The 14,650-nt window shown below is 37.9% G+C and overlaps 1 protein-coding gene across 5 annotated transcripts in view; it reads left to right on the top strand.

The window, feature by feature from the left end:
* LOC127871514 (uncharacterized) overlaps positions 1 to 14,650 on the top strand; it is a 175,309-nt gene that overhangs the window by 121,912 nt on the left and 38,747 nt on the right. For all 5 annotated transcript variants that reach the window (XM_052414510.1, XM_052414511.1, XM_052414514.1 and 2 more), the window contains 2 exons: positions 3,225 to 6,984; positions 7,802 to 7,848. In XM_052414510.1, the coding sequence (XP_052270470.1) occupies positions 3,225 to 6,984; positions 7,802 to 7,848 (3,807 nt within the window). The remainder of the gene's footprint in view (positions 1 to 3,224; positions 6,985 to 7,801; positions 7,849 to 14,650) is intronic.

Raw genomic sequence — 14,650 nt, 5'->3', positions numbered from 1 at the left:
CATGAGAACTGCAGGGGTGAAAATTATTTAATGGTTCTCTTGGCTAATTACGGTTATACTCTTTATTATGATTATTTTCTGGGTCCCTAGGTTTTAAGTGATTTTGTAACTTTAGATACACTATAAAGTGGATGTTTTTATATGAGATGTTTGGATGCATATTAATATTTCATACTTTAATTAAGTACAAACATTATGTGCATACGTACAAATGCAAGGTTTTGTTTATTGATTTGTTTTTATGAAACTTTAGCTTTGTATTTTTATGTGAATGCAGCTCATAATATTACTAATATAGAAGTCCCACACTGCTCTTAATGGTTGTCAATATTCTGTGAGCTTGAATGTCTGCGGTGTTTTAAGAAAAGTTGGCACACACTTATTTCATTTTGTTAAGAATAATTAGATATGCTCTAATTATAACAGCCCCCTTGAAATTGATCTTAACTGTGATATCAAATTTAAAATCAATTAACAAATACTTTCTTGTCGTATGCTGTAGAAAGATTGTAGAACCATAATGTTATGAATTTTGTAAACATTTGTTAAGAAATTCAAGATACTGCATGTAAAATGCATGCTGTATTTTCTACAATGTGTTGTGCATAATATATAATTCTTGTGTAATTTTATTTATGGATTAATAATGAAACGAAAGAAAAGGTAGAGAATTTGTTGTTTATTGTTACGTAAATTTATTGTTCATTTTACTGACACATGCTTTGTCGTTAGGTACCAACCTCTGAGAAGAGAGTTGAATCATTGCAAGCAAAGTTTTCATAAAATCCTGTCACAAACCAAGTGATGATGATTCAATTCAATCTTCTTTTGATTATATATGGTTCTAATGAGAAATTTACTATTACGCTTTTTATACGCCCGTTGAAAACGGGACGTATTATAGTTTCACCCTTGGCGGGCGGCGTCCACAGCAGTGTCAGCTCTCTAATTCAAGTAGTTTTCATCCCATCTTCACCAAACTTGGTCAGAAGTTGTATCTAGACAATACCTAGGTCAAGTTTGAATATGGGTCATGCTGGGTCAAAAACTAGGTCACGGGGTCAATTAGTGCATTTCAAGGATATACCATGGTGTCCGCTCTCTTATTGAAGTAGTTTTCATCAGATCTTCACCAAATTTGGTCAGAAGTTGTGTTTAAATGATATCAAGGTCAAGTTCAAATATGGGTCATGCCGGGTCAAAAACTAGGTCACGAGGTCACGAAGTGCATTTCAAGGATTTAGCATGGTGTCCACTCTCTAATTGAAGTAGTTTTCATCCGATCTTCACCAAATTTGGTCAGAAGTTGTGTCTAGATGATATCTAGGTCAAGTTCAAATATGGGTCATGCTGGGTCAAAAACTAGATAGGGAGGTCACTTAGTGCATTTCAAGCATTTAGCATGTTGTCCGTTCTCTAATTGAAGTAGTTATTAAGTTGTCCAAAACCTTCAAACGGGCGTATCTTGTGACAGTGTGGCACTCTTGTTTCTCCTTTGACACTATCCTTCTAATTAGGCAGTGGTTACCGTTAACATAAAGAGGAGGTAACCTTTAGGGTATGTAAGCTTAAGGGAAGGTAGCCTGTGCGTGGAGTTTGGTTAGGAACATAAGGCTTTTCTTTCGCGGGCCACTTAATATACTGTAAAACCATTAAATTTCGTGTGGTACGAATTTTCGTGGATTTCGTTGGTCCGCTGAACCACGAATTAAAGTACCAACGATTATTTATACATTTTTAATCAGAAATCGGTCATTTCCGAATGTTATTTCAGACATTTTCTTTTGTTGTTGGTTATCCGAGATATTTGTTTTTTTGTAATAGTTACTTCACGTCAGTAGTCACATTACCCTATATTTTGACTAATTTAAATATTTCTTGATAAATGTTTGGGTAATAATACTTTTTAAATCAAGCACGGTATTTAAACTGTACATCAACGTTTGTTCTCTTTATGTGACGTTGTCAAATTAACAGTTTGCAGATTTATCACATATGTCAATTAGTGCCATTTAAATTTAAAACAGACTAACGGTTTTCACACGTGTATTTTTGGGACCTTAATACTCAATTGTTACTACTAGAGGACCAATTGCGCTGAGAATTGCAAATATCATCAAAACAACATTGATGGCAATTTGCGAGCGGGGACCCACAAGTGCGCCACTTTATTGCTCTTATCGACAATAATCGGCAACACTTTCATGCTTCAGTGCACATTAACATCAAGTCTTGCTGTCAACACAGATAAGCAGATTATGCTTCGTTATTATTCTAGTTGTTTTAATAAAAGTTTAATTAACATGACGGTCAGTCTTCCCCGAAAATTTGAAATCCACGAAATTACGTACCAACGAATTAGTTGTTTTTTTTTATTGGAAATCCACGAAATTAAGTGTCGACAAATTAGTTGTTTCTTATTAAACCACGAAATTTCATACCGACAAATTTCTATACGTTTACAGTTAAGCATTTTAACATGCTGGTAATCTTGTTTGAGTATTACAGCTGTAAGCTGATTTGGATAATTCTTTATAGGATATATGGGATATGATTAGCATATCTGGAGGTCATGAATGCAGTGAATATCCAGTTATTCACATATCAGACTGATTAATCTACTGATAGTAAAATATCTTCGGTACCCAGCCGCCTTTACTGTTTATTTTTATTGTGGCTACCATAGTATAGACGATTACATTGCATTGTTAGTAGGTTGACCAGTGGTATTTCTCTAAAACCAGTGTTTTGTTTAGATTACATTGTTCATTTCATATTTTGACCTTCAGATCATATTTTGACCTTGAAAGGAGTGTTATTCGCTTGAACATTTCATCCACCTCACACAGTTGATGCTTGGTTTTACATTTTTTGTCATATGATACAAGCCTTACGTACATAAAAACAAACACAGAAACATGCAATATGTTAAAGTGCCAAGCCTAATGCAATTTAACACAATTTTATGCATAATATTTACACATTTGTAAATAAATATATATGATATATAAATTCCCTGAATTCTAAAAAACATCCGATTGTACAAGAGCTCATTGGATCATTGTCAACCTGAATCGGCTTGAAGTCACCCTAGGGTGACAAGAATCGGCTTCTAGTCACCCCCTGGGTGACTTGTAGGCCATTTAAGATCGACAATGACCCAATGAGCTGTACTAGACTTAATCTTGTCTGTATTTATGATGTGACATATTGTCTACTTTCAGTGGTGGCAGGCGACCTTCGGCTCAGCCTAGCGGGAGCCCTTCTTCCACCAATCAGACACCAGTAGGGACCCCCCGCCAGCAGCCAACCCCTAGTGTGACCCCAAGCCCATCCAGCCCCTCAGATGGTAGCCAGGTGTCTTCAGCCTCTAAACCCAGTCTCAAAGGCTGGGCCACCGAGCATGACTTGTCATCGTCACGACAACCTGTCATAATGTCAGGAAGTCATGTGACCCGCAATGTGCCATTATCATCCGCTAAATCATCTCCAAGCCTAAATCAAGATGAGCCTCACAATGTTGCAACATCTAATACGCCACGGGGGTATAGTCCAAAACCATTAAAAACTATGACAAGATCTACGACTGATCTTCCTGAGCATGTGAATTATGAAAATGTGACTTCGCCCACCAGTCCAAAAAGTCCTGGGTGGTACCAGCAACCATTGCCAAATCGTAGTGTGTTTGACTTTTCTCCCTCGAGTAATTCTCGAAGGAGCCCAAGAAATTCTTACGCTGGTGGAAGTCCAAGGAACTCATATGCAAGTGGAAGTCCGCGCAATTCTTATGCTGGTCTCTCCTCTGCCTACTCATCTGCATCTCCAATTCCAGGGTTCGCGCCAATGTCTGTGCCAAGCACTTCTCTGTACCAGCCTGTGGACCAGGCAAGGAGCAGTGCATATAGTGCTTATAATCAAAATCCAAACCTAACTGGTGCAAATGTAAACAGCTTTGATGATACCCCTACTCCAAAACAAAACAGGTCGTACGACCGGAGATCCCTTCCACCCCAGGCTTTGAATCAGTTTAGAGAATATGAACGAGAATTTAACAAAACTGATGCTCAAAAACATTTGACCAGTATGCCAGTGACACGAGAGGAGGATGACACAGATAGGGAGGTTCGGGGAATTCGACCCAAACCCCCTAATGACCTTGACCTTAGGCCCATGTGTTCACCCCCAGCCCCGCCTGTGAGAGATATTTCAAGTCTAAAATACGTGAAATCACATCAAAATCATGAGAAATATCCATCATGGCCTGTGACAGCTGCTCAGCAGCCTCAAAACTTTAAGTCACCAATTGACACTCAGCAAAGTGAAAAGGGTAAAGAGAGTGAATCAAGTAGTGAGAAAAGTGATCAAAGCCAGAGGCAGTATGCAAAAGAAAGAACTAAGAAAGAAAGTCCTAGTGTTGAACGTAAGGGCAGTGATGAGTTTAAGCAGCCTAGAAATCAGAGTGATCCTGGATTTAAAAAGCCAAAGAAAAGTTTTTACACTACTCGCAAGCCTGTTGAACCAACTAATGAAAACACCAAACCAGAAGGGGAAAGATTTGATGAATTTTACAAAAGTTCTAATCCGGGCTATCCGCCTCCCAAGTTAGACCCTGATGGTCATAACTATGGCGATGAAAAATACAGTATTCCTTCTCCACCGGAACGCGATGTACCAGGTTGTGATGATAAATCACTGGTGGAGAAAATTGCAGCCATGATATCACCCCAGTCTCAGCCATATCACTACAGTCTGCAATATAACATGGAGCATGGCGGCTCGCGTGGCCTACATTCAGATGCCTCACCACACCAGTTTCATTCAGCCAACTCCAAAGTTCCCGGAATGTACTTTCAGCAGGCAATGAATGCTCAAAATCTACTTAGATCTAACAATTCTAGGTCTAAAGGAACTGTGGATTCGTGTACAAGTCCAATCCCAAACCATTCTGAGGCGAAGTCACAGGATTTAAAGACAATAACTGCCAACCCAAGACACCCATCTGCATTCTCCCCTGCAGAGAAACCCAGAGCAATTGTGATAACCCAAAAACCTTATTACAATACCAGCACCCAGACAGATGACAGTCTGGCTGCTGATTCTGGCATTCATTCCACCTACGGACCATCGTCTATTAGTTCTATGTCCTCATCAGTAACTGTAAAGTCAGATTCTTCATCACATAGTTCTGGAATAAGCAGTATGACATTCAGTGATCAGTCCAGTGCTGGAATGCTTAGAAAACTCTCTGAGGAATTTTATCGTGGTAGGCTGCATGGCATTAATCCAAGTGATAGAAGACTGTCCTCTGCATCTGCGTATGATCACGATTTGAAAAGTCCTCGTTCTGATGCACATTTTGGTGTTCTAAAAGAGGCAGAATCTTGTAACAGTGTAGTAATACACGCTCACGAATCATCCGGGCCTTTTGGGCGAGATGACATGGGCTCAAGCCCGAGTCTGGCAAGCTCCAAGCCGGAAATGTCTGACAACGAACACGACTCAAATGATTTCCGTCACAGGGCGAGATACAGCATGGATTCTGGATCGGTCATTCACAAAGCATCAGCGAGCATGTCCATGGTCCCTAGAAATTTAAACGAGTCCAGATTCACATCTGAAAGTAACTTATCCTCAGGGCACCTGTCTCAGAGAAACTCTCACAGCCAGAGCTTGCTGCAGCTCAACCGCCCGCCCTCCGCCCTCAGTGATCCACGTCAGTTTTCCCAGAGTTCCTACACGTCGTCCTCCACTTCCTCTCGGCCTCGAGGCTCAATGGAGGCTCGTTCTTCGGGTAGCCGAGTGAGTTCAGCCTCGTCTAACACGGGCGATCTAAAGCCTGATAACTTTAGACTTGACTCTGACTCTGTGTTTTATGATGGAAAGGTATCACCGGCTCCAGCAGGGAATGATGGTCAGAATTCAGACAGTGGTAAATCTGGGACCCTTGGTAGGAAGGAGAGCATGAAAATGGCTTATGGAACTTACGATGAGCATGAGCATCAGTATGCCACCCCCTATGGCCATCAGCGAAACAACAGTGAAGTGTTGTCGCCTTCTGCGAGGGACGCAGCACATGGAAGGTCCATGTCGTTAAATGACTATTTACCCATGCATGCAAATGCTGCAGAGGCCTTGAGACTGGGCCAGATCACGGAAGAAGGATCTGAGATCAGATGGCAGGAAGCTGTGCAAAAGTCTAAGTCACTTTCTAGGGGGGCAATGTCATCTAACTATGAAAACATCAATATAAGTTCAGGTAATGATGGTAACAGTTATGTGTCCGTAAAGGAAAGTGATTCAGAAAAATCGGATAATGAAAAGAAACGCAGCGGGATGAGGCGTACTGCATCAGAGCAGTTTAAACCTAAAAAGGATAGACAAAAGGAAAAATTAAGTGATTCAAGTAAAGGTGGATACAGTTCAAGTGGTGGTGAATCTTCCAAGGGGAATAAATCTGATGGAGAGAATGTGGGTAAACCATTGTCTCATCAGCACTTGTCAGATTCTGATTTGAAAAAAAGGCAACAGGAGGCGGTTTTGGATTTTGTTAAACGTAAGAAAAAGGGGTCTGATAGTTCAGAGCAGCATAGCCCAAATGTGAAGGACACCGCCCCTGAATCTCCACCTCCGCCCATTCCAGATGGGACATCCCCTCTCACAGGGACCACAAATCCCCCACATTCCCCTCTGACGGACATTACAAAACGATACAACTACACACAGGCACAGCGAAACGAAAGCATGCGTAGAACGCAATCAATCACTTCGAATTCCTCTAAGGAATCTGATTACATGGATATGAAGAAGATGAATATCCAGACGGAGTGGAGTAGACTGCGGGCCCAGGACAGCAAACAACCACGTCGCCCGCTGTCTATTGGGTCTGACTTTGGCAGTGTGGACGGTCATTCAACGCCATCTATTTTGACACCTGATGGCGAGCCAGTCCATAAACGCAGCACCAGCGAGACGCTACCAAAACATGTAAGTAATTGGTGTCTTTATATCTGCAAAATGTAATCTTTACTTTTCACTTTTTAGAAAAGTATCCATTTTCGATTTACTCAAACTCATTTTTAGGACAGTCAGTGCACAGTCTCTGTTAGTGTTCATAATGCTTTCTGTAATGCCTGAGCATGATTGTTGTACCTCGTCTGTATTAAATGTCTTTAATTTTTAAATATTTTGTAATAACTGTTTTTTATGTCCCCCAGTCTATACTGGGGGACATATTGTTTTTGCCCTGTCTGTTTGTTGGTTTGTTTGTTTGTTGGTTTGTTTGTTTGCGTCAAACTTTAACATTGGCCATAACTTTTGCAATATTGAAGATAGAAACTTGATATTTGGCATGCATGTGTATCTCATGTAGCTGCACATTTTGAGTGGTGAAAGGTCAAGGTAATCCTCCAAGGTCAAAGGTCGAATATATGGGGGGGACATAGTGTTTCACAAAAACATCTTGTTAATATTTTTATTTTCTTTCTTAAAGGTGTTTCGATTTACATAAATGGGTGAAAAATTACACCGTCCATCATACATCCATTTTTCATTGAAAACCCTTTTGGTTCTTTTCTAAAATCAATAGCAGTTAAAAGACTGATTTGTTTTAGTCTTTTTGATAAAAAATATTTGAGACTCAAGCAATAAACATTAAAGATAATGCTCATGTTCTGTCTGCCAGTCTGGCTGCTGTAAGAACACCTGTTGTTTCAACAAAAAGCGGTGTTTATTTATTTGAAAAAACAATTCTGTATTGGATAAGATATTATTTCAGGCTGTATCAAATGTATTTATCTGACAGATTGAAGCTGCACAGGCGCAACAAGAGCCAACCAGTCCTGAATCAATGTAAGTAAACTTTTTTCCTCATTTTACTAGGATGGGAGGCTACTCTTGTCACTGTTTAATTGTTTGTTGTAGTGATTATCCTCCATGATGGTTGTGTTGTAATGAAGGGGTTGTTTCCCTTTCTGCCAGATGGGCAATCAACTGTTTCCTTTGTTGCAATTATCATAAATTTATAATTATCAGTCTTGTACAAAGATGGTAGCTTGCAGGAATCGTCTAAACTTGGACATAAAAATAAAGTAATTACCAAGCCATACCTGAATATTGTATTTTATACTGGTCCCTCAAACAAGTATGAACATAGTTTTTGATATGATTATTGTAACTTCTGATTTCTTTAAAAAAATTACAACATTAACTTATTTATTCGCCTGTTGTTATTATTTTAAAACGATTTACCACAACTGCAAAAATATCTCATTGTATACCGCTTTTTTCATTATAAATTCAGTGCAAATTGATTTTACCAAATGATGAAAAATTGTCCATAGTACTGACACACTTTTCATATCACATTATTCATTAAGATATTGTTGATCGAATTTGTGCACAATATAAATTCGCCAATTGCTGAGAAGGGTAGATGTTTGAATAAGAGATTATTCTGATTATAATGGGGCTTTTGAAACCTGACTATAAGAGTGACATAAAGCCACCCAAGTAGTGGGCTGTCATACTTTAATTTCAGTTTTAAGGTTATTTAAGCTCCGCATTAATTCTTAAACCATTTCATTGTCACACTTTGCATCAACAATGGGGATAATAACCGTCAGTTATTAAGTCAGTCACAGCCCTTAAATTGAACATTTAAAATGTTTTGCTAATTGTACCCAATGCACTACTGTATCAAAAAGCATGCCACGTCAGTTGTTTACTGTTTCTTGCTGACATGTAACATTATATATAACAAAAATGATCTGCTTTAAGGGGAAACCCTGGTCGGTAATGCATGTGTGTAAAGTATTCTCCCAGATAAGCCCATGCAGTTCACACAGAATAATGAGAGATGACACATTGCATTTTATTTTATGGATTTTTTTTGTTGTTGTTCAAAGGAAGTCTCTTATTAACAAAAATCAAGTCACAGTGGAAAGTGTTGTTCATGATTAGCCTGTGCACACTGCTCTGACTTATCTGGGACCATTCTGTGCACAATTGCATTAACCCTTTCAGTGCTGGAACCGAATTTTGAAGGCCTTTGCAAACAGTTTGGATCCAGATGAGACGCCACAGAACGTGGCGTCTCATCAGGATCCAAACTGTTTGCTATTTTTATAGTATTCTTTGAAAAAAATGGAAGAAAATGCTAATTTAAGAAATTCAGCAGGCGACATTTTAGCAGAAGACAAATTTCCCAGCATGCAAAGGTTTAAGCCTGATTTTTCCCAGAGAGTGGCTTATACTACAAAATGAAATGAATTAAAATCCCAAATCCTATGTAAACATGAGTTGAAATGCCTGGGCCGGAAATGAAGAAAATGAAAAGGAAGATTTGAAAGCAGGACTTTACCCCCAACTGACCGCATGGTCAAAACATGTCAACAGTCAGCATTGGGCTATTTTAGTTAATGTTGGACATTATTTGCTTATGAATACCTCCAACAATCTTTGATTTATGGGTATATGGTAGTTATGATTATGATCAAGCAAGAATGCCCATGGAGGGTATATGTTACACAATTGTTGTTTATTCTGTGATGTAAGCATATATTTAACATTGAAATAGCCGCGTCATTGTTTTGTATGGGTAAAAGTAAAACCTGATAGGACTTCCAAAAATGTGTCATGTCCATAGTGATAAATATATCTGCAATAATGTGTTATGCCAAGTTCAAAAGTAAAATTCAAATTATGTCTGTAAATTGTTGATAGCACGTTTTCAATAAAATGTTACTGACAGCAGGGGTTTTTCTGCCTATTTTGGGAAAAGGAGTCTGAACAAATTGGGAATTTTTTATCGACAAAATTGGCCATTTTGGGAATCTTCGCTTTGATGAAATGGCTCATTTGGGAAAAAATTGTGAATTTATCATGCTTAAATAGTTCAGTGGTTTAACAAATAAATTTGTTTTATTTGTTATTTTGTCTTCTTTATATAAACAGATGCAATATTGGGCATGTTCAACGTTTATTCAAGTACTGCAGTTTTGTTTTTTTGTTGCAGTTACTCTCTGAGATAAGAACTGTACAGTCAAAACCTTATAGCGGATATTTTTGACCAAAACAAACACTGGTTAGTCACACATGTTATAAGACACTTCATTCTTAAAAAAAAAAATATTACAAAAAAAAAAATTGGGGGGGGGGGGGGGGGAATTGGGAATTTTTTTATAATTTCGGTTTGGGAATGGGTCCGTTTGCTTTGGGAGTGCCTCCATTTTCCGGAGGCGCAGTCAGTGCTGAAAAAAACCTGGACAGTACCAATATTTGGCAGAGCCTAAGATTCTGTCTTACCTGCTCAAAATTGCTAATGAAGGTTAAAAAGTTTCCCTATCAATACTTTACTTATTTTTCGTTGTAAATACTGTTTTATAATTTTCTTTCGATAGAATATGTTATACATTTATGACTTTAAGCTATTTTTTATGCCCCCGAAGGAAGGCATATAGTGATTGACCGTCCGTCTGTCTTTCCGTCACACTTTGCGTTTAGGTTTCGAAAAATGCTCATAACTTCTATGTCGCTCCAGATGTAACCTTCATATTTGGTATGCATGTGTATATGGACAACGCCTCTCCATACGCACACACGTTTTTACCCCTCTTATGTTGACCTTGAACTTAGTGTCCGCGTTTAGGTTTGAAATCTGCGTTAAGGTTTCAAAAATGCTCATAACTTCTATGTCGCTTCACATGTAACCTTCAAACTTGGTATGCATGTGTATATGGACAAGGCCTTTCCATACGCACACAAGTTTTGACCCCTGTGACCTTGACCTTGAACTAAGGGTCAGTGTTTAGGTTTCGAAAACCTGTGTTTAGGTTTTGAAAAATGCTAATAACTTCCATGTCGCTTCCGATGTAACCTTCATATTTGGTATGCATGTGTATGTGGACAAGGCCTTTCCATACGCACACAAATTTTGACCCCTGTGACCTTGACAGGGAATAATCTAGAATTTACTATCTATGGGTCCCTGAACTTGCAGATTTTAGACCAATGAGTCCCAGGCCAAAATTAATGAATCCACCTTGAAAAAGAATGGGTCCCAAATTTTGCAAGATACCAAGTAGTGAAGAAAATATGTCTAAATCACACTAGCTCAATAACTATACTTGCATTAAACTTTTAATTATCTCAAAAACTTATTGAAACCAAAAAAACTAATTCAGGGTTATCACTATCTTGTTTGCCTTCACATAGGCTTTAACATTATCTGTTACATGAATGTAACCTGTTACAACATTTCAACTTGATTCAAATCGATGATAATATTATTGTTAACATCCGAATTGCGAGCTTGATAATATTATTGTTTACGTCCGAATTGCGAGCTGTTGACAAACCGTTAATAAAGTTTAGATTTGTTTGTTTTGGATTTAACACCTTATTTCGGAGGCATTTTTTCTGTATTATTTATGACTAAGTTACACAAAGTTAAAGCCGGTTTTCATCCGGGAACTCTAGAAAATATCATAACACATTCGTTTTAAAAGGTTGATTCTAATTAGTTCATATTATACAGCAGCGGCTTAACAAGAGCCAATCAAAAGACTTGTTGGAGTCTTCAAGCCTCATTCGGTTAAACTCAGCATTCATTGCTACACTCTTGACTCGTACACAAGATGGTTCGTACTTATCAATTACACCAATTACTTACATGTTTTGGTAGCGTCCGAGTGGACGCACATATTTCAAAATGATGCATCTATTTCGATATTTGTGCGTCATAGACGCGGGACGCACATGTAGATTATTCCCTGCCTTGACCTTGAACTTAGTGTCAGCGTTTAGGTTTCTTAATCCGCGTTTAGGTTTTGAAAAATGCTCATAACTTCTATGTCGCTTCAGATGTAACCTTCATATTTGGTATGCATGTGTATATGGACAAGGCGTGTCTATACGCACACAAATTTTGACCCCTGTTACCTTGACCTTGAACTTAGGGTACACATTTTGGTTTTGAAATCTGTGTTTAGGTTTCGAAAAATGCTCATAACTTCTATGTTGCTCCACATGTAACCTTCAAACTTGGTATGCATGTGTATATGGACAAGGCCTTTCCATACGCACACAAATTGTGACCCCTGTAACCTTTACCTTGAACTTAGAGTCTGCGTTTAGGTTTTGAAAAATGCTCATAACTTCTATATGGCTTCAGATGTAACCTTCATATTTGGTATGCATGTGTATATGGACAAGGCCTTTCCATACGCACACAAATTTTGACCCCTGTGACCCTGACCTTTAACTTATGGTCTGCCTCTAGGTTTCGAAATCTGTGTTTAGGTCTCGAAAAATGCTTATAACTTCTATGTCGCTTCAGATGTCACCTTCATATTTGGTATGCATGTGTTTATGGACAAGGCCTTTCCATACACACACAAATTTTGGCCCCTGTGACCTTTACCTTGAACTTAGGGTCCGCGTTTAGGTTTGAAAATCTGCATTTAGGTATCGAAAAATGCTCATAATTTCTATCAAAGCATTTTTCGGGGGCATATGTCATCCTATGGAGACAGCTCTTGTTGTAATATCTCAGCCAATTCAAAAATAGTTCTGGTAAAAAGCAACGTCAGAACCCACATTTATTATACAAACATAGCAAATGCTGCTTAGAACAGTTAAGTTCGTTCAGATTTAAGTTAAGCATCTGAGGGCATTTTGCCCTGTTGTTGCTATGATAAGGACAAAATGCATTTTGTACTGTTGCAAACATAGGCAGTAGCCCCAAAAATCTGGCAGGTGCAAAAGAAAGCAACCTAATAAAGGTGGATTAAAGCAGAAACATTCATTTTGTTTGTAAAATCTAAGTGGTTTAGAATAAGCTGCCAATGGAGAGGATTCAAAATTCTCAGCCAGTACTTCTCATCAACAGACACATTGGCATGTTACAATTAAAATGAACAAAGAAATGCTATTTTTAAAACTTTTGCCACCTGTAACTTAGTAAGATCCCATCAAGATGCAGGATGCTGAAACAGGCATGTCTGCATCTGCCAATAGTTTTTTCTGATGGTTTTTCATTGTTTTAGCAAACTTGTAAATAGTGATGGGCGAAACAGGGCTGTTTTATGAGGTGGTCTTCCAGAACAGAAATCAGTAGTATCTTGAAGGCAATACAGACTCGTAACACATGCTGTTCATTTATCAATATATATATAGCAATATATGAAGTGGTATTTATGTAATCATAATGATAGTTGTGGGGTTTCAAATCTAGGTCGGAATTTTAGAATTGCATGGTTGTTTCTGGTTTTGAGGCGTGTTCATTTGTACAAAGATTTGATACTTGAGTTGCTATTTAGTGTTTAAGTGGTGCAAGAATGCATCATAATTATATTTCCATTGATTACCCAAGGACAGGATTAACATTGGTGTTCTTTCAACCTGGTTGTCATCATAAATTTGAGCTTTATAATGTTATTAGCGGCATCTTTACGTCACTATGGCCCAAAGTATGTGATAGTAGTTTAATATAATAGAAATATTTGCACATCAAAGGGAGATATGAACTATTATATTCAGCTATAGGGAGTGTATTAATGAATGATGTTCTTTTATCTACCCCTTATTAATATCAACATCTCTGTCTCTTCTTCACCCTGTAGTATTTCAAGTTTTCCACATTTATTAATTATTATGTACAGTTATTACAACTACCAGCCTGATTCTTCATGGAATCTCAGTTTTCTGATTATTTTTATCTGCCTCTTATAAGCACATCTTGTGTTTTGCCTTGACCACTGGGCATTATGCACGTGTGAACATAATTTTATGTAAAGTAATTACTCAGGAATGCAGGCCTAATGTTTCATCAACGGAAAGCTCAAGTTCTTCTCAAAAACACAGGAAGTATAGTCTATTCTTGAGGAAGTTATGTGTGCTAGATTTCAACTGATGTTATTATTCTATGCTCAGGTAACTATACAGAGATTAAACATTTTAAACCAAAGTCTTAAGACGCAATTTCGTTTTTTACTGCCGAGGATTACTTGTTATTATTACTTAATAGTGTAAAGTATTTACAGGAGATTAATGCTAAGTTCCTAACTGGCAGAACAAATTATGTTTAGCGACCATCTTGCATAATTTTACTGCGGAAATTAATATTTAAGGAACTGTGGAATGTACACTTGAAAACAAAAAATGTTGAAAATTGTTTGTGGAAATGAAAACTTACTTTGGATTGGAAACTTTTTGGATAACATTGTCTGAAGATTTTTGCCTGATTTGCAAATCTGAATAATTACTTTTTGAACTGTGAAATGGTTTTGAGAACTTGTTTTGTTTTCGCCCAATATGTCAAAGTTGAAAGGATCTAGACAAAGGTGAGTGTACATCCTATGTTTTGTTGTCTATTGCTTTTGTTTGGAGAGTTGAGTCATCTCATTGTATTCATTTGAATGTTGTTGGGTTTTTTTCATATTTTTAGCTTGACTATAATATATGAAATATATATAGTGGAGCTATCCTACTCACCCCGGCGTCGGCGTGACCGTCTGCGTTAGCGTGCAAATGTTAAAGTTTTCGTACTACCCCAATTATTTTCATTGTCCCTTGACATATTGCTTTCATATTTTGCATACTTGTTTACCAACATGACCCCAACCTATAAACAAGAGCAGACAACTCTATCAAG

The sequence above is a fragment of the Dreissena polymorpha genome, chromosome 3 (assembly GCF_020536995.1).
Source record: "Dreissena polymorpha isolate Duluth1 chromosome 3, UMN_Dpol_1.0, whole genome shotgun sequence".
Classification (NCBI taxonomy): domain Eukaryota; kingdom Metazoa; phylum Mollusca; class Bivalvia; order Myida; family Dreissenidae; genus Dreissena; species Dreissena polymorpha.
The sequence above is the reverse complement of the archived record's forward strand: the minus strand, read 5'-3'. Positions and strand labels throughout refer to the sequence as shown.